The 20,703-nt window shown below is 44.1% G+C and overlaps 2 protein-coding genes across 6 annotated transcripts in view; both read left to right on the top strand.

Moving 5' to 3' along the window:
• The window catches only part of LOC308156542 (lysosome membrane protein 2-like), a 26,579-nt gene extending 17,047 nt beyond the window's left edge, over nt 1-9,532 (top strand). Inside the window, exons 7-13 of one of the 2 annotated variants that reach the window (XM_080529909.1) lie at nt 2,078-2,256; nt 4,380-4,498; nt 5,014-5,087; nt 5,177-5,228; nt 5,366-5,521; nt 6,565-6,612; nt 6,994-9,532. In XM_080529909.1, coding sequence (XP_080386035.1) covers nt 2,078-2,256; nt 4,380-4,498; nt 5,014-5,087; nt 5,177-5,228; nt 5,366-5,521; nt 6,565-6,612; nt 6,994-7,104 — 739 coding nt within the window. In that variant the 3' untranslated portion in view covers nt 7,105-9,532. The remainder of the gene's footprint in view (nt 1-2,077; nt 2,257-4,379; nt 4,499-5,013; nt 5,088-5,176; nt 5,229-5,365; nt 5,522-6,564; nt 6,613-6,993) is intronic. The other variant, XM_080529910.1, reaches the window with a different exon arrangement.
• A 574-nt stretch (nt 9,533-10,106) lies between these two features.
• Nucleotides 10,107-20,568, top strand: nup54 (nucleoporin 54; the record flags this gene model as incomplete). 4 transcript variants are annotated; one of them, XM_080530117.1, is made up of 14 exons in its annotated part: nt 10,107-10,146; nt 10,914-11,003; nt 11,943-12,023; nt 13,813-13,902; nt 14,148-14,324; nt 15,282-15,502; nt 16,799-16,986; nt 17,161-17,357; nt 17,996-18,050; nt 18,262-18,355; nt 18,833-18,940; nt 19,232-19,351; nt 19,492-19,602; nt 19,819-20,568. In XM_080530117.1, the coding sequence occupies 14 exons, from the start codon at nt 10,107-10,109 to the stop codon at nt 19,942-19,944; spliced, it is 1,698 nt and encodes a 565-aa protein (XP_080386243.1). In that variant the 3' UTR covers nt 19,945-20,568. The 4 variants fall into 4 exon arrangements, with proteins under 4 accessions (XP_080386243.1, XP_080386244.1, XP_080386241.1 ...); XM_080530118.1 differs by lacking the exon at nt 10,914-11,003; XM_080530115.1 differs by lacking the exon at nt 13,813-13,902.
• Between the last annotated feature and the right edge of the window lie 135 nt (nt 20,569-20,703).

Below are 20,703 nucleotides of genomic sequence, written 5' to 3'. Positions count from 1 at the left end.
TTCTATCATAACATCCTGATCACTTACAAACATGAACACAGGTGACGTCCGTCTTACTATCTTGATGGTCTCTAGATACAAACACAGCTACTTGAATGATTAACATCTGTCTCTTAGGCTCCTAGGCTCCTAGGCTCCTAGACTCCCAGGCTCCTAGGCTCCTTGACTCCTAGGCTCCTAGTATAGTAATATAGGACCACAGTGCTAGGTCGATATACTAACAAATATTTATTGACACCTAATATTGTCCTATGATTATTACATTAGTATCCGTTGTAATAGGAAGATGATTATTATAAATTAGAACACAGAGTTTTTTCATACAGATGTATTGAGTTCAACCTAAAATTGTTCCCATGTATATATTACAATTCTGGCAATAACAGAATTGGTTCAATTATTGAACTATTTAACTATTGGTTGATATCCAAACAGATGTGAAAAGAAGACGCAGACTTCAGTCACAATGGGGCCTTTCAGTAAATATTTAGAATTAGAATCAGCACTTCCCCTGACGACAGTGGAGCATCGCTTAAACAGCTGGTGGAGGTAGAAATCGATGAGAAACAAATCGGCTTGCTGTGGTTTTGTCCCACTGCATGACCAATGTCAATCTGGACAGTATCAGTAGAACAGCCAGGGAATTGGGAATATCAAGGAATTTCTTGCAGACATGTAGTTACAGCCCCCATGCACACTTGATGCAATAGGTCTGGCTAGGCGGATATCGCAACCAACTGGAACGCTTCAGTGAGCAGACCAGAGGGATTCAGTTTGGAGAGGCTCAACGTGATGTATTTTAAACATTTTTTTTAATTATTTTTTTTTAATTGCTGGTAGAACCTGGGATCTAGGATTTTGCTTTGCTGCTTTCGGGGACAGAGCTGTTGAAATCTAGATTGGTGACTCTGTGACTGTTCTAACACATTAGAAACTTGTGACTTTTCACCTGCAATGGGGTTGTGTCCTTGTTGTCCTCGTTGCTTATGGGTGCGGGGGGGGGGGATCTATTTTAGCAACGAACCTTGACCTAAAAAACGTGAGACACCGCAACTTCCTCCCCCTTTGTTCAGAGTGGAAAGATTCCGCCTGGGTGAATGTTGTAGTGATCGGTTTCACACGCGGTTGGACGCCGGTCAAGCCTCCACCTGAATGTTTTCAAAACACTTTCACCCACTTGACTCACAGCCTGACGTCTCGTCATCTGGTGTAACGGTTAAATAGGGCCTGCTTCCTGTGGCCTTTACCCTAATTAAAATAAGGAAATGTTCCCATTTGTCATTACATTCAACCTTTATACATGGTCAGTTCAGGTTCCTGCGTCTGTAGTAAGAAGTTATGCACCATTGTCTGTACGGGGCGTAACCCTGAGCGAGAAATCCAAACAAACAAACCGATTGCGTAATTGGAAAAAGCGTTGGGGACAAATGTTGAGGTCACCCACGATGAAGGAGCTAAGAACACAAATAGACCTATTGGTGTGACCTCATGGGATCATGTTCCTTGAGGATGACCCGTGAGTGATGGTCACACACATGGCTTGATGGGTGAAGTCAGGTGTCTGTTACACGTCCCGCATTACAGCAGCGTGTTGAAGAGTGAGCTCAGCTTTTAGTTAAAGAACCTCTGTGAGGGCTATGAAGGTCCAGTGAGTGGTCAGTATTGTTGCAGGTGGCTGTCCTATACTGTACTGTAGCCGAAGGCTATCTCCTCCCTGCCTGTTCGCTGAGACTGGGTGTCTTTGTTCCTGGATATGCTAATGCAGGCATCTCCATTATAGTATGCACAATGCAGCTCTCTTTAAGAAAAACAGAAAAAACTGTTCACTTGGGGGGAAAAGAAGCACTCAGACAATGAAAACCACCCTTTATGTTAGTTATGTTCATAATATGTATGGGATAGGTCTTTCGAGGCTAACCAACATAAAGGGTGGTTGTCATTGTCTAATCCACATCCACTATGCTTTGAACAGTAAAAATCATCTGAATGAAGCAAATGTGAATCTGCAATCTACTGTTGTTCTAAGTTGTCTCTTTTCAAGTTCACGGTTAGCTTGTTTGTTTCGTTTTGTCCTCAGGTCCATCTTCATGGAGTTTGAGAAGGACGTGGAGGTGAAGGGGATTCCGGCGTACCGCTTCACCCCGCCACGCGACGTGCTGGCCAGCAAGGAGGAGAACCCCGCCAATGAAGGCTTCTGCGTCACCCCTAAGGAGTGTCTGGGCACAGGCGTTCTCAAAGTCAGCGTCTGTAGGAAAGGTAGCTAGCGCTCCGCCTCTCCTCTCCCCCTCCCTCCCTCCCTCTCCTCTCTCTCTCTCTCTCTCTCTCTCTCTCTCTCTCTCTCTCTCTCTCTCTCTCTTTGCAAGTTAGGAAGGGGTAAATGGACTGACTTATTCCAAAGCACTTTACAATGGCCTCTCATTCACCCATTCACACACACATTCACACACCAATGGCGGCAAGCTACCGTGCAAGGCGCCGGCCTGCTCATTGGGAGCAATTTAGGGTTCAGTGTCTTGCCCAAGGACACTTCGTCATGTGGCCAGCCGGGGTTCAAACCGCCGATCTGCCGACCTTGCGATCATTCGATGCCGGCTCTGCCTCCTGCGCCACAGCCTCCCCCAAGGCCATCAAGGTACTCAAGGCCAATTCCCAAATTGAAATTCAATCAATCCATTCAACATTTACCACATGATAAACATCAAGTAAACCCCCCCCCAAAAAAACTAAATTCCCTCATTTACTGGCATTGAAATTGAGTTGATGCCCAACTTTGCCCTCTTCACCAAAATCTCTCCCTCCATCCTCCCCTAAACCCCCCCATGTGATTGACTCAGCACTCCTCTCATACACACCACCTGACCAAGCCTGGGCCCAGTGGCTGAGAGGGTGGTAAGCCCAGTCAGCTGATTGTGGTCCAGGGTAGACAGCCAGAAGGGAGGGAGGGAGGGAGGGAGGGAGGGAGGGAGGTTGGCCTAATCCGCTTGTGTCCATGGTTCTGTTTGCCCAACAAGTGTCTCCTTAGGGTTTACGACCGGTCATTTGTCAAGGTTGCTGGGGGTTGCCATACTGAATCAAAACACTGCTCTGAGTTTTTCCACCTAGTTGGCATGTCCTGGTCAGGGAAGTTAGGGACGTGTCCGCGTGAACTGGTATTTTGAGGTCTTGTGTGTTGCCATGGAAAGGTGGAATTTCTCACGCACACACACACACACACACACTAACACACACACACACACACACACACACACACACACACACACACACACACACATACACACACACACACTTACACACATATCTAGTGTTTTCAAATCATGTGTGTTCCCTTGAAAACGACCTCTCAGGTGAGTGTCCAGTGTTTCTCACCTACATACACCAACACACACAGACACACACACACACACACACACACACACATACACACATACACACACATACACACACACACACATACACACATACACACACACATACACACATACACACATACACCCACATACACACACACACACGCACACATACACCCTCCACTGTTGCCAAACACAAGAGTAGGAAAACTGTCACCTCTGTCCTACTTCCACCATATACTGTGTGTACTATGCTGTGCCAAATCAAAGTTCTCTTTCCTCAGGGAGAGATTGGTTTGGTCTTTTGTAAGCTTTAGTAAAAGCTTTTGTAAACTCTTTGTAAGCATTCCCATAGGTTGTAATTTTGAGGTCCTGTATTTATGTCAAAAAGACACCTGTTTTTCATTGTAGGCAAGCACTGTGATAAGAAAGTACCATCCTCTCCCTCGCGATAGATTGTTCTAGCTAACCCACGTGTCCTTGAGGTTAAAGCACCCATGGAATGTCTCCTGTAGACAATGAACGGAACTGTGTGTGCGTGACCCCGTGAGGAAAAGATAAAGAGGGGATCCATGTTACACCCCATTAATGGCTCTAACAGACAGGAGTGGCACTGTGTACCTATTGTTGTGTGGTGGAGAGAGAGAGAGAGAGAGAGAGAGAGAGAGAGAGAGAGAGAGAGAGAGAGAGAGAGAGAGAGAGAGAGAGAGAGAGAGAGGGGGGGGGGGGGGAGGAAAGGCCAGGCCATGTTCTGGGTAGGAGGTCAGATTATATCTCAGCCTGTCCTCTAGGCCAAAGGTCTGGTCAACCCAAATTGGGGAGGGTGGGGGGAGGGGGGGGGGGCTGGTTGATTGGAACCACCACAGATTGGTCTCAACCTTCACTTCTAGTTCATTCTTTCTTTCTTTCTTATTTACTTTCTTTCTTTCTTTCTTTCTTTCTTTCTTTCTTTCTTTCTTTCTGTCTTTCTTTCTTTCTGTCTTTCTTCTAATTCGAACTTGAGTAACTGAGTTGGGTTCTGTCCTCCCCCAGGTGCTCCCGTTGTGGCCTCCTTCCCCCACTTCTACCTGGGGGATGAGAAGTACGTGAACGCCATCGAAGGTCTGGCTCCCAACAGAGAGCACCACCAGACCTTCCTGGACCTGAACCCGGTATGGAACCTCTTAACCCCTAATTCACAGCTCAGCATCAAACTGAGCTGAGCTGTACTGGGCTGGCCTGGTTGCACATCCACCACGGTTGCTGTAACAGTGCTGAAAAAGGACAATTTGGAAGGAAAATATCAGCACAGTATGGTTTGGGGGCGGCCCTGTAATGTGTGAAGCTCCTGAGTTTTTGGGAACCTCTGGTGGGTTGAGGGGGTCTAGGTGTCTGAACTGGAGTACGGAAGGTCAATTCTACAGGGTCTGCTACTGTATGTCAACCTTTAATAACATTCACCTTAATTTTGCCTGTCTGATGCACCATAGGATCCTCTCAATAGGCCTCCCATGTATGAATAACAAAGGATGTACTATAGCGCCACCTAGTGCTGCATTTAAGTAGTAGAGAAGTGCAGGGGATAACTGTCCTGTATTTGAGAGTGTCTGTAGTGTTTTTGTTGTTCAGTTAGCTCATGGAAAGTATGTGTGTGTGTGTGTGTGTGTGTGTGTGTGTGTGTTTACAGACCACTGGTGTTCCTATTCGTGCCAGCAAGAGGGCTCAGATAAACATACTAGTGAATCGAATCGCTGGTTTCCCGTGAGTATGACAACCTAAGGTCAAACAGCCACATACTCTTTATATTCATTACATCAGTTTCTTACTATCTCTTATCGTGTCATTCACAGGAAAACCAAAACTCTGAATGAGACCATCTTCCCAATCATGTTTCTCAACGAGGTAAAGAGTTATACCAATATTCGACTCCATTTTCAACAATACCATAATATTATTCAAAGAGATACAAACATAACTAGAGTAACATAACAGAGTTTTTGTAATAATGGCCAATACATTCTCCTTCTCCGTCCTCTCAGACTGTGACGATTGATGACGCGTCAGCGGCCAGGCTGCAGAAGCTGCTGCTCATAGTCACGGTAGTGTCCCACGCCCCCCTCGTCCTGGTAGGCCTGGGGGGCATCTTACTGGTGGTGTTCATCATCCTCATCATTGTCCGCTCGCGCCAAGAAAAGGTAGGATAAGACCCCCACACATGGGGAAGGTTGGGGGGTGGGTGGCTGGGTGGGTGGGTGGGTGGATGGCTCTATGTTGTGCTAACCCAGGGGTAGGGACTGGCAGGTGGAAGCACTAAGAGGCCTGGTGATTGCGTGCGTGCGTGTGTGTGTGTGTTTGTGTGCAGGCTTTTGTACCAGCCAAGCAGTAACACACCTGACTCAACTAATCAGTCTTGTTGAAGACGATGATCAGTTGCGATGTGGAATCATGTGTGTTATTGCTTGGCAGGAATAAAAGTCTCCCCCGTAAAGGTCACCCGCCACTGCTCTAACCAATAGGCCTATGGACGATAATGCAGAAATACTGCAAAAGTGCAACAGTGTAGAAATAGCACAGAGGGGAAGGTCATCTCTAGGACAAACCCAACGAAACCGGAGAGGAGAGAGGTCACACTGTGGAATAGTGTGACTTTAGCCCAACTTGAGGCTGTGGTTTGGTTTGGTCACATGCCTTTCCCCATGTCTTGTCACTCGGCCAGCTTCTTGTGACTGCTCACCCTGGCAAGCTGCTGTATTCTCAAAGTGAACTTGAACACAACAGCATGTTGTGACTCATATAACAGTGATTAGTATCAGAGACATTCTTATTAACCTACCAACTCCTTGACGCGTATGTGAGAGCCTAACATTATAATAACGGTTTATGGCTTCAAGAATCCCCTTATATTGATAATATAGTGTACATATTTATATATTACATATAGTGAGCACCTAATGAGATCTAGATTCACACAACATTTTTATTGTGGATGAAAAGACTAGATTTCTCTCTCCTGTATCCCAGTTGCATACTGTTCGAAGATGATGCAGCATATGTTTTTGTTATGTTCTATTATCATCTGCTCCATATTCATCTAACATTTGCAGAATATTGACCTTGATTTACAGCTACTAACATGTCTGTGTTACTAACTATTTTCTAATACCTCAGAATCAGTGATAGTATGATGATTATTATGCAATGACTGTGTATGCATGTGCTTCCTCATGTCTCTGCTCAGAATGGCGTTAAACACATTGTTTTTAACGAAGCTTGCTATGCTGCGCCTGTAAGTTTTAATAATCATAACTTTCTCATTTATATGTGTTCTTTATTTTTCACTCTTCACATGTAGACTCCACGATATGACGTAACTAGACTTTAACTAGACTTTTAACGAAACTTTAAATTAGAGGGTTTGAAACATGTTAGACCTACTGAGTATTGTACCATTTTCAATAACACGTTAACAATGACAATAATGACAATTCTGACCACTAAACACTATTACATTCTATTCTATTACTATTGTATTAAAACAACAATTGAACCCTGAGCATGCATGTTTGTACAAATATCTGAAAGCTAAGCAGCTTATGATCCTGAATGCTCTTTTGTGTTATAGGCTGTGCAGCTAACTTGGCTCTGTATCGCTCTCTCTCCTCCACAGACAACTGCGAAGGAGGCCACTTTATACGCTCATGTCGCTGACAAGGACATTGACCCATCCAAAAATGGCACCTACATTGGCTTGTCACCTGTTGACCCACAGAAATCTTGAGGAGGAAATTGGAGAAGGGCTTTTGAAGATTCATACAGACATATGTGTGCACATTGTTTTTGAGAGCCGGATGACTCCACAGTAGTTGCTCTGTTATTTTTTAATTTCCCTCCCTGTAAGATTTGTTGATATCAAAGGCCTTCTAGCTGTTTAAAAAATGACAGTGAAATCGGTTGATACCAGTTATTTACTTTGAATCCATTGGTAGATAATGTAAATAAGACGAAGGCACAGTCAGTTATCATTCCATTCTCAGGGATCACTACTCTTCTTAGGAACTACAGTATGAACCTGGTCCATTACATTGAGACGGGTGTAAGCAAGTCTACGATTACTCCTTTTCCACAAGTGTCAAACAAAGGGTCACTGATGTGTGGTAGAATGCTCTAGTGAGCAAATGAGGTCAAACGCTTCATGACCGTATCATCTTTATGAATTTGGATTAATTAATTCAATCAAATTAACCAATTGCTATTTTCAACTTTTAATTAGAATTGTAACATTGTTGTATGGATTTTTGTTCATGCACCGTTTAAATCAAATGGATTTTCAAACATGGGTAAATGATGTTCAAATGTGTATTGAAGTGATAAACTGTGAATATCATGTTATAGAAATATATAAACCACATCTGTAACTCTATTACCAATTTATAGTATATGGGCCATACTGTTGAATTTGTATGTGGGTAGATGGTTAGTGGGATGGTTTTTTAAGTGTTAGGTTTGTGAGATCGCTAACTGGTTATATTCCTCCAGAATCATGTTGGGCATGTGTATGTCAGAGGTTCCTGTACATTTTGAATACCGTAACAGTATAGGCTACCAACCTATTGCACTTCATGCATAAAACTAATGTGAGATTTTAGTTTTTTACCTAGTAGTTTGAAGAAACCTTACTGACAATTCAGACAATTCTCTGGTGCCATATTGTGGTCTATTTACTTCAGTCCCTCCACAGACATAAATTAAGGCCTTGGCTTTATTGTGTAACTTGAATATGGGTTTCAAGTTGAATGTATTTTCAATACAAGTATTGAAGTCCTACCATAACAGTATGTCCTGAACTTCTCCTGCTATATATTGTATGTTGTTTTGGAAATCCTGCCATATGTTTTATTGTTTGTTTTTTGGGTGTGAAATGGACTGATTCTTTTAACCTATGTATCAGGTGTTTCGCTGCTGATCAAACCCATAACCTCAGTTGTCGGTGTTGAGGTTTCTAAGGCGATATCAAGCTGTTTCAATTCACAGCCGTCATATCATGAATGGTCCACAAACGGGTTGCATTGATTTATTAATAGCTATTATTGTAATGGCAAACATTTAGGATCTTGCTGCATGTCGTAAATGATTGTAGATATTTTGCTGTTGTTGTTTTTTAAATGCCAAAATAGTGCTTTGTTTTCTTTGGAGATATCACTATCATCTGGTTAAGCACTATTAATAACCACTACTTGTATACTTACAGGCTTTCTGCTTAGCAAATGTTTTGTGAGAGAAATGTTACCTAACATTGATTAATTCTCTGCTGTATCTAAGCTACATTTAAAGGAGTCTTTCATGCACATTAGAAGTGGTGTGTGATATAGCCCTTGTGCAACTGCTTGACTGCTGTGGGAGACGTTATGCAGCCTGCCTGGATGATAGCTCATTGCACAATAATTTTCAGACTTTTTTCCCCACTTCACAATGTAGAAATCATTACATTTTGGATCACGTTTTCAGGATTCTTGGCAAAATCCCACAATACAGTACATAATTATCTAGCGAAATATTGTCATTTTACATACCAAACAAGATAGGCATACATTTTGGGGGTTTTGCTTTCATACTAGTCATGCATTTATTAGGTATTGTTTTTACCTCCTCTCCATTTTTCACAAGATGCCATGCACTTGGCTACTCAGTATTAAGTATTATTGAAAATAGAGGAGGGGCAATAGAAATGTTCAATGTAAATATGAGACTGCTTTGTTATTTCTTATGTGTGTAATCAGTTGTGTTGTGTAATTTCACCTAGACTGTAACTTGTCTTTGTTTTACACTCTAGTGTGTAATTCATCCAATGCCATGGTCATGGAATGACCACAATCAGACTCTAAGATACATGATGTGAAACACAAAAACAGGAAGGAATTGGAATGCAACAGTTGTACAGTATGAAGTATAAAGAGAGTTGTTGCAACATTGATAGACTAATACATCTTATTATTACCAAAACCATATAGGCATACCTACATAGACAGCGCTTCTTGAATTGTGCTTGAATGCGATGAAGTATTACTTGTACAAGCTTCTCATTGCAACAGCCCATATGTTAGCATGGTTACTGCTTGTTGGGAATGTAGACTCAATAGAAAAGGTTAGTACAATAGTTTTTCTAAAAAATGAAAACTGTTACATTTACATGGAAATAAAAGCAACCATTTTGATTGAAGTGTCAGTCGTTTGCTTTGTTTATTCTATAATTGTCACCATAAATTCACTGTGTTCTCTGTAGAAAGAATATGACAATAACAATATGGCATAAATAATGTTCATTTTATTCAAAAGCATAATACACTTGTCCTTCATGTTAATTTATCAAACCACTATAACTGCCTAAACTAAAATGCTAGACCATGTTAGATATATAAGTGACTTGTAAATTAAATTGGCAAATTAAATAATATATATTTAGAATATAGCCTACATATAATATGTATATGTAGGCCTACTGTATCTATCTATCTATCTATCTATCTATCTATCTATCTATCTATCTATCTATCTATCTATCTATCTATCTATCTATCTATCTATCTATCTATCTATCTCTGTCTATCTATCTATCTATCTATCTAGGATACATAATTATAATACACTATATACACAATATCTTCACAGATCTTTTCACAACATTAGTTTAGTAATTTGTATTTTTTTGAATTCATCCACGGAACTAGACGCATACGACACATTATTCTACACGGACCGAATTCGTCGTGTACAAGAGTAATCATGGCGTTCAACTTTGGCAACGCCGCTACGAACCCTGCAAGTGAGTAAACGTTTCCATCTAATAACCTTACAGATTACATTTTATTGTAATATTACCATAACCGGGAATCGGTGAAGCTACATATGACTTCGAACTTCAGTTCTCCCCGCAGCTAACGAAGGTGTCACAGTCAAAGGCGGCCTGATCGAGCTAGCTAGCTAACAAGCTAACAACCTGAACCTGGCGAGACAGAAGTCAGTTTAGATACACCTACTAAGATCCTAAACCCATGATCTTAATAAACCCATGATCTTAATAAACCCATGATCCCAATGAGGATCTTTTGAATTATGTTGTTAGCTTTTCTCGCAGAAATCGATGGCCATAGCTAGCTAATGTTGTTTAGTTAGTTTGATGTCCAGTACATCTGGTGTTCAGGAATGTCATCTAATGACAGCGGCGTTGGTTTGATGGTCTTAGCAGAGATGGTGGATCAGACTTATTGGGTCAACAAGATGTCCTTGTTGTTTTGGTTCTGATAAAGTAACACAATTGTAAAAACCCTCATGACGGTGCGGTATTGATTATATTCAAGGGGCAACATTTGAAATAACTGGAAATCTGACCATGTAAATTATAAGTAATTATCACAAAAATCAAGTGGTTTTTACTAGAAATGTTCCAGACGGTTAGGTGGCTTTGCGGTATTTATGAAAGATGAATTTCGCCTCCACGCTTCTCCACTGGGGAGAAACTCCTCAGCCGCCTCGTCCATCATCATAGCCTCCCACTTACTTACTACTGATTTTGTTGTTGGTCAACTTAAGGCACTTCGGGATTTTCATTTGGTTCATATGCTGCCAAAACAACAGCATCAACCCCCTTTGGCTTTGCCACCACCTCATCAGGATTCGGTAGTAAGTTCATATCTCTGCTCATCTTCAAGGCACAGCTTACCCGCCACCCTCCCTCCCTCCCCCCATTCTCTCTCTCTCTGTGTACACACACACACACACACACACACACACACACACACACACACACACACACACACACACACTCTCTCCTCATTCTCATCTGCTTGCTACCTGCTTGACTGATGTAGAATCTAGTTTGTTCCTGTTACTTGTACTACTCTCATGAATGTAACGAGTGTATGTATGGTGTATTTTGAAGTAGAGTTATTGTGATGTATTATTAGGTTAGAATCCAATCCAGATTTCTTACATAGTTTTGTCGGCCATGACCCATGACCTTTGATTGCAAAGAAAGCAAGTCTCTTTTTCTGTCAAGTCCCCCACAAAAGGTAATTGTTTGAAATACAGGACTTAGGGGGCATGAGAAAATGCGAGGGATTGAGTTGGAACCGCTTAGCAAACATGAATTCCCCTCCTTGTCTAGATGTGCTAGAATAGGGAGAGTTGCTGCCAATATTCTGATGTACTGGTGAGGCTCAGAGGGCAGTTTTGAGTGAACAATTTTATTATTGCTTTGAATATGGAAGGCGAAAGCAAAGGCCACTTGTTGTGCCTAAGGTCAGCAATACCAGATGATTCTCAACAAGAGCAACAATGCAATCACCGCAGGCCTTTCACGAGACACAAGAACTGAATGAAAATGAATGTGTAAAATGTCTGGGAAAAACTATCCTTTTTGTGCTCTCTCTCTCGCTCTCTCTCTCTCTCTCTGCCTCTCTCTCACCTTCCCTGATCAGTGTGCAGTGTTTACCGTGTTCCTCTCTATTGCAAAGACCAAAGCAAAGAAATTGATTTGTGCAGTGTTTAGGTTTGGGTCAGCAGGCGCCTGTCTAGGTATAATGGCAGGTTTGGTGACCGATGTTCTCTCTGTGATTGCAGGCCTTGCAGCCCCTGGTTTCGGGGCCGTTACCACAGCTGCTGCTGCACCCTCCGGGTTTGGCTTTGGCTCCACCACCACAGGTAAGACTAGGAGTCACTGTCTTCTCCCTTCTCATGTATTGTTTTGTGTTGACCCGGAGTATTTCTGTTTATATGTTTGTTTTTGTTCTTGCCGGGGCCTCTTGGCCAGATCATCATTGAAAATGAGAATTTGTTCTCAACTGATTTTATCTGGTTAAATAAAGGTCAAATACAAAATTAATAAGTAAGGTCAAGGACTCAGTCCACCTCGGCAGCTGGTGCAACCGGGAACAAGTCGGCAACCGACCATGTGTTCAGACTTTTAATCAGAAAAATGTAAATACATTGAAAATCAATGACACACTCGCACACTCAATGACACACACACACATATCTGAAATGTATTTAAATCTTTCTGAATAAAAGTCCAAACAATTTGATTGGTTGCCGACTTGTTCCTGGTTTCTCCAGCTGCTGTCAGTCTGTCAGATACAATAAACCCTAATTCACACTACAGAGCCAAACTGAGCTATACTGAGCTGGCCCGGTTACGCGTTCCAGTTTCCACCATAGTTGCTGAAACGGTACTGGAAAGGGAAAATATCCAAAGCAGCACAGTTTGGTTCGGGTCGCACCTGTAGTATGTCATCTCTACTCTTTTTGGGGTTATATGTTTGGTGATGTTAGAGTAAATGATATGACTTTCACTTGAAGGTTAGTTAGGGGAAACTAAGCTGTTGGTTCGTTATAATATGGCACATGTTTATTACGCCTTAATGAACCGTTTACCATTACCGCAATCTCCACACTGAGACTCCACTGTGAGAAGTACTACTACTGACTCTACACTAACCCTCCTCTGTGCCTCTCTCTCTCTCTCTCTCTTCCCTCCTCGCTGCCTAACCCCTGGGTTGCAGGATTTGGGGGGCTGGGAGCCGGGAGCACCATGGCTGGTGGGTTTAGTTTTGGGGGGTTTGGCGGCTTAAATGCCAACGCGGCTGCAATCAGCTTTAATGTTGGGGGCGCTGGTGCAGCTGCCACCACAGCCGCCTCTGTATTCAATTTTGGTAATAGCCTGACTAGCGCAGCAGGTAGATGGCTTTTTCAATTAATTCAACCCCCAAGTCAACCAGTCCAGTCTGTGTCTGAAAGCACACATTTTGTCCTCCTCCATTTACTCTCTACACACCATTGTATCGTGTTGGTTTGGTGCCTATCTCCTTCTCCATCTGAACTCATTGTTCCTGTTATACGCAAGGATGTAGTGGAGGGTGAATGCCGTCCGTGTACCTTTTTCATGGCGAATAAGCCATTTACCCGTCTTTTTTACGGATTTTAACACAAATGTTTTATGTTCGTATGTTTTTCTCCGGTGCTTGTTTGCCACTCCATCCCTGGTTATATGTCCAAAGAAAAATGCATGTTTCCTGTTTCTAAGACATATATCGTAGGCTAGCCGCCGGGTCATGTTTTGAAGGATTTACAATGTGTTTTCTGCACTCTTGTCTTTCGTGTCACATTTGCCTGGATTTTCAGAGGCCTCTAACGGTTTGGTAGATCTGAGGTCATTCAGTGAGACCAGGACATGTTTGATGTTATTACTCCAGAACACTCATTTCTACTCTGGATGACCACTGTCGGTGACCCTCATCTCCTCTCCTTTCCTGCACTTCTAGTCTCTTTTTTTCCCTCCTCACCCCTCCTCTGTTCCCTCACATCTCTACTTTGGACAGTCACTGTCTGTGTGAAACTCATCTCCTCTCCTGCTGCCCTTCTCCTCTCCTCTCCTATCTTTCTCCTCAGCCCTCCTGTGTTCCCTCTCTCTGACGGTGTGGTTTGTGTTGCTCAGGTGCTTTTGGGGGCTTTGGGACTACCACCACTTCTGCTGCTGCCGCACCTGGGTCTACCTTCAGCTTTGCAGCTCCCTCAAACACCACAGGTCAGGACTATGGAGCTGGCCTGCCCCGTTGCCCTGCTGGTGACAGGCTAGAGAGGCTCACGGCATGAACAACCTCAGTCCCCTCTCCTGCACTTCTGCATGGCTCTACCATATTCTACTTCTTGTTATCTCCTCAACTCCCTAACCTCTGTAGACAAAATGTAGTAACCTCAAGTAGTGAGACTCTCCAATGGCACGTCCCCCCTCTACGTTTGATTTGGATCGTTATTCTCTTTTCCTTTCAGGAGGGCTGTTTGGGAACACCCAGAATAAGGGTTTTGGTGGGTTCTCGTCGGGGCTGGGGACCACCGCTGCCCCCGGGACTGGTTTTGGAACAGGACTGGGAACAGGTCTGGGAACAGGACTGGGAACAACCCTGGGTGGATTCGGTGGCTTCAATATCCAACCACAACAGCAGCAAGGTGAGAGAGAGGTTACTTAAGCCTGCTTCAGACGTGGTGGGGCTCTCACGCTTGCGGCTGCCCTACTGGCAGTGTGTCTGCTGTGCCTCTAACTGCGGAGCTGCTACTGCCAGCTCTATCTTTGTTCATTGAGTTTTGCCTTTGCGTGCACGGCATGCAGAAAAATTAGGCGGGAGTCCGACTCTCTAGCTGGCGTGCCACGGCAGCCAGCGTGAGACACGCGTCTCATGCTCGCTGTATGGCTGACCTAACCCGTTAACATGGGCGCCGAAATGAAACACACACGCGCTGCTGAGGTTGCCACTTGCGCTGTAAACCGGGCCTTAGACATGTGTTTGGGGAGTCCCATGGTCTCTACACCAGACTCTTGTTTTCATAAATGACTGATGGTACCTGAAAACCCAGACCATTATGGTAGTAGAAGTCCTCACACCTAGATCTGTAACAATTAAAAATGTTGCAGTGCACAATTAATTGTCTCAGAAATAATTGCCATTAACAATATAATTGTCACCGAATCCCAAATTGCTCCCAATGAGTGGGCTGGCGCCTTGCATGGTAGCTTGACGCCATTGGTGTGTGAATGGGTGAATGAGAGGCCATTGTAAAGCTCTTTGGAATAAGGCGCTATATAAGTCAGTCCATTTACCATTTAATTGTAAAGCAGGCAAGTTGACTGAGATCATATTCTCATTTGCAGCAACAATCTGGGGACTAGAGAGGGAGAGGAGAGGGTATGATGGAGCCAATTGAAAGCAGGGGATGATTAGGTGGCCATGATGGCACAAGGGCCAGAAAATTCCAATATATTGAGTAGAAGAACGAGATGACTTTGGTATGTGTGACGTTCAGAGGGCTGAGCCAGGGCTGTCTATGATGCAGCAGCCCATGTTGTCAATGAGGAGAAAAATCACCCCATCTCTGACTAACCTGACCTCTTTGCTCCCTTTGTGCCAGGAGGCTTGTTCGGCCAGCCGGCCCAGGCCCAGCCCCAGCCCACCCAGCTGGTCCAGCAGGTCAATGCCCTGTCTGCACCCACCCTGCTGGGGGATGAGCGCGACGCCATCCTGGCCAAGTGGAACCAGCTGCAGGCCTACTGGGGCACAGGCAAGGGTTACTACAGCAACAACATCCCTCCAGTGGACTTCCCGCAGGAGAACCCCTTCTGCAGGTTCAAGGTACTGGGCCTGTGGTTGGGTGGGTGGGTTTGTTTGTTTGTTTGTCTTTGTAAGTGCGGGATAGTTGTTTGATTAGTTAGTGTGTAAACACGCAGGTGTGTGAAATGATTTCCTCCTTGGAGGACATCATAAGCCCTATTCGCAAGGCAGATTCACACAGGAGTAAGATAACAGATGACCGCCGCAATTATTACTAATTACTAGAGGTCCCCAGGTAATACTAGTCCTGTACGAATAGGGCTTTAGTCTGTGGCCTCTTCAAGTAAGTTGAGAGCCGTCTTCAGCCGATGGAAACGTCTATGTAAATCCTTCTAGACGTATTTCAGTCCTATGTTAATTCGCCCAGTCACATTTGAATTCGTCATTATCTTACCAGGGTGTTGCAGACCAGTCCTTTGTTCCTGAGGGGTAACAGTGTTTATCTTACCAGGGTGTTGGACACCAGTCCTTCCTTCCTTAGGGGGAACAGTGTTTACCGAGTGTTTACGAGCGTCTCTGCGACATATCAGCGTCATGTCCAGGGGGTGTACTTGTACATCAAGTCGCCTCACGCTACGGAAACAGGAGATAGGCTCCTTCCCTATGGGCCATTAGGCTCGAGAACCATCGGTTTTCAAGGCTACTTACTTACGAGTGTCTCTAATGAATAATCAAGTGTTACGTCAAGACTACTTGAGCTGCGAAGAACGTCAAATGGAATCCCATAAGCGAATTGAGTGTAAATTAGGGGTGTAACGATACACATATTCGAACCAAAGATTTTCGGTAAGGCTCCTTCAGTTTGGCATGCATGTGTACCGAACGAATGCAGCGTTCTTTTACGGCTGCAGACCTTTTTTGTGTGTTGAAGTAATCTCAGCCAGTACGCATGCGCACACATGCCACAGAGAGATTGTGGGACCATTATGGTTTCTCAGTTACCTACAATCACGATGCACAAAGACAGGTGGATCAGACCAAAGCTATATGCCGGCATTGTTCAACTGTGATCGGGTATGCGGCTGGCTGTACGTCGAACTTGCTCACTCATTTGTGACGGCATCACCCGAATGTGTACATCACAGGTACAAGACAAAAACTGTGAAGTGCAAACCCAGCTCCCCAGCCTCTCGCTAACAATTCAGACTGGGCCAAAGCAATAACAAATGCCGTAGGTGTTTTTATAGCAGCGGACCATACAAGCGGATAAACCTTATGTTGAAAGTAATCGAGCATTGTTACGTAGTTCCCTCTCATCCGCATTTCATCCATACCAAGTCGAGTGTAAATGAATTGAATGTTGCGTCCCGCTCCCAGGCCATAGGCTTCAGCTGCATCCCGGGCAGCAAGGAGGAGGACGGGTTGGTGGTGCTGGCGCTCAACAGGAAGGAGGCAGACGTCCGGGCCCAGCAGCAGCTGCTGGTGGAGGCTCTCCACAAGGTGCTGGGAGGGAACCAGACTCTTACTGTCAACGTAGAGGGAGTCAAGGCCCTACCTGATGACCAGTGAGTGTACACAGACACTTAGACACACGTGCGCACACACACACACAGACAGTGCTAGCAGTCAATTTAGGACAGAACCTAACAGGTCAAATGATTGAACGTGTGTGTAAATGGTAAATGGTAAATGGAGGTGTGTGTGTGTCTCTATCTGTCTCTTTTTCCTCTCTTCACCAGGACGGAGGTGATCATCTACGTGGTGGAGCGCTCGCCTAACGGCACGTCCAAGCGCGTCCTGGCCTCCACCCTGTACAGCTACGTGGAGCAGCCTAACGTTAAGGCTCAGCTCGCCCAGCTGGGGGTCATCATGTCCGTCACGCGCACCGAGCTCTCGGCCGCCCAACTCAAACAGCTGCTGCAGAACGCCCCCTCAGGTTTGTGTGTGTGCGTGCGTGTGCGTGCGTGCGTGTGTGTGGAGCAAGAGCAGAAGGGTGTGTGCGTGCGTGCAAGAGAGACCAACCTATCAACAATCCCACTGCTTCTGCATGATGCTGTGACTGAAGTAATTTGGTTGAAACCATATATAGTCATGGCCAAAAATATTGGCACCCCTGCACTTCTGTCAGATAATGCACCACACCCAGAAAATTGTTGCAAACAAATGCTTTGGTATTCACATGTTTATTTCTTTTGTTTGCATTGGAACAACACATAAGCTGAGGGGAAAAACAGCCAAATCATTCCACACAGAACTCAATTAACTGGACTAAATGATTGATTCATATTTGGTTAATTAATTTTGGTTTGATTAATATTAAACTTAATATTTGGTAGCACACCCATGCCAATATTTTTGTCCATGACTGTATTTATCTTAATGATAATTTATAAATTAGTTTAACCCAGTTTCACAAAGATAGCACAATGGATACTTCATCCAATTAGCTACCGTATGTCCACCATCTGTAGCTATTATGTATGTTTTGGGTTGAATCTATTGAATTTATGCACAGGGCCGTACAGTCGATGAGAACCTCAATGTTGCTCAGAGTCGTGTGTCTCCTCCTCTCAGGTGTGGACCCTATCATCTGGGAGCAGGCCAAGGTGGACAACCCCGATCCTGAGAAGTAGGTTCACCAGATTGACTCTGAGAAGTAGGTTCATGAGACTGACCCTGAGAAGTAGGTTCATGAGACTGACTCTGAGAAGTAGGTTCACCAAACAATGAAAGTTATTATTACAGGCTTCAGGGCAGGTTTAGTCGATGGTGAATCATCATGACCTATTTTGATGAGAGACCTCCATGATGCGGTGCATTCATATATGATGATGATGCAGGTTGATCCCCGTCCCGATGGTGGGCTTCAAAGAACTGCTCCGCAGGCTCAAGATTCAGGACCAGATGACCAAACAGCACCAGACCCGAGTAGACGTGAGTCTTGGCCCGACACCCGCATCAAAGGGACACTTCACCCATAAATGTTGATTAATTTATTTTCAAAACTGCAGTCACAAACATACTCCCACTGACTGTTGTTTCTGAAAATAACTGAATGATTCTTTAATGTAACCTTTTGTCTGTTGTATTTATATCAATGTTTTTAGAGCATTTTCGATGCAATAGAAATGTCTGTTTTGACAAGACAAAGTATATTTAACACCTTATATATAACACATGCTCAGCTCTGTTTTAAATCCACACGTACACGCACACTACGAAGAATGAAGCTAGTAGTATGCTTGTGTGGACATTCGGCCATTCCACCTATTAAAGACAGCTATTTACAAATACCAGACAATGAAATGCAGTTTAGCATCTAACCAGAAGTGCAAATAGTGATATAAAAACATGATATTATATTTTTAACAAGTAGTTTCCTCTATTCAAACCAGCGCCCTCTGTCAACAGATCATCTCCAGCGACGTCAGTGAGCTACAGAAGAACCAGGCGACGACGGTGGCCAAGATCGCTCAGTACAAGAGGAAGCTCATGGACCTGTCTCACAGGGTGCTCCAGGTATGGGTCTGCCTGGCGGTGCTGCCACTCTCTGGGCAGTGGTCATACGATGCTTGGTCCACCCTAGACGTTTCACACTGTCTGGGACCATTTCCCTGGATGTATTTTGAACAGTTGTACAATGAATGGTACCTGATAATTATCTTAAAGTAATTCTCTACTTGTAAAGGGGTGAATGTGCTTAACCGTGTGCCTGTGTGTGTGTGTGTGTGTGTGTGTGTGTGTGTGTGTGTGTGTCTCTGACTCTGTCTCTGTGTGTCTGCGTCTGCGTGCGTGCGTGCGTGCGTTCAGGTGCTGATCAAGCAGGAGATCCAGAGGAAGAGTGGCTATGCCATCCAGGTGGACGAGGAACACTTGCGCGTCCAGCTGGACACCATCCAATCAGAGCTCAACGCTCCAACACAGTTCAAGGTGAGTCCACACACATCAGCCCTGTCCCCCGAAAATATCCACTAGTACTCTGTCTGCAGTCTGACCCTCTGAATGACACACACAAGCCTCATCTCACCTGTGCATGTGTGTGTAACCTCCCCCCCCTCCCTGGTCACCAGGGCCGTCTGAACGAGCTCATGTCCCAGATCCGGATGCAGAATCACTTTGGAGCGGTGCGCTCAGAGGAGCGCTACAGTGTGGACACCGATCTGCTCAGAGAGATCAGACAGGTAAGGCAAACGCTTGCATTTATATAGTTGTGTGTGTCAGTGGATATGTAACAGAGATGATGTGATGAATCACACTCAAGTGTAATGGGCTCCCCTGAAAAATAATCCTTGGTCTCAATGGGACATGCTGTATAAATGTTTTATAATAATAATAATAATAATAATAATAATAATAATAATAATAAATAAAACAAACTGAATGTCTCCTCTCTGCAGCACTTGAAACAGCAACAGGAAGGCCTAAGTCACCTGATCAGCGTCATCAAAGATGATGTGGACGACATCAAACTGATCGAGCACGGACTCCATGACAGTGGCCACAGAGGGGGCATGCACAGCTGACCACCTCCCGTCCCCCCACTCTCCCTCCACTGCCCCTCTTACTGCCAATCGCCATGAGAGACAGACAGACACCCCTCTCCTGGCAAGACCCATGTCTGCCCGCTCCAAGGCTTTAGTCTATCCGTCTATCTGTCTGTCTCCTACTCAAAGACAGACATTCTAATAAAGACCATTCATTCATTCATTCATTCATTCAAAGGCCCTGTTTGAATAATCTCTAAATGCAACCTCCCTTCCTTTAATACCTCACTGAACTGACATGATATGAATGGTGGAAGCAATGCAGTGGAACACTTGCTCTGACCAATCCAATCATGTTAGCTCAGCGATTACATCGAGGAAGGAGAGAGAGAGATATAAATGCAATGGAGACTTTGGCCCTGTTCCTATCTAAATATCCGCTTCGGTAAAGCCACCTTACTATAAACACAGGCTCTGGTCCAATATCTATACTGGCGTACCTCTTAAATGGAGTATGTTTTGGCCTGTACACTGTTACAAGTTGTATGCTAGTGCTAAGATTTGACTGTGAATGTGATGTAATATGTGTGGGTTCCAAAGTGTAAGATTCAACAGATGTAAATACACTTTTATTATTGGTTTGGTAATGTTTTTATATGATGTAATGGAAGAATATAAAGAAGCCAAACATGGTTTAATAAAGTTTCATTGAAAATATGTTTTATGATTGGAACTATTTCTTCTTCACACACACCTATACCACACCACGCCCTAGCTTGTACAGTATGCATCTCAAAT

This window comes from Nansenia antarctica (assembly GCF_963989245.1).
Source record: "Nansenia antarctica genome assembly, chromosome: 4".
Lineage (NCBI taxonomy): Eukaryota > Metazoa > Chordata > Actinopteri > Argentiniformes > Microstomatidae > Nansenia > Nansenia antarctica.
Note: the sequence above shows the minus strand (reverse complement) of the source record. Positions and strands in the feature narration are given on the sequence as shown.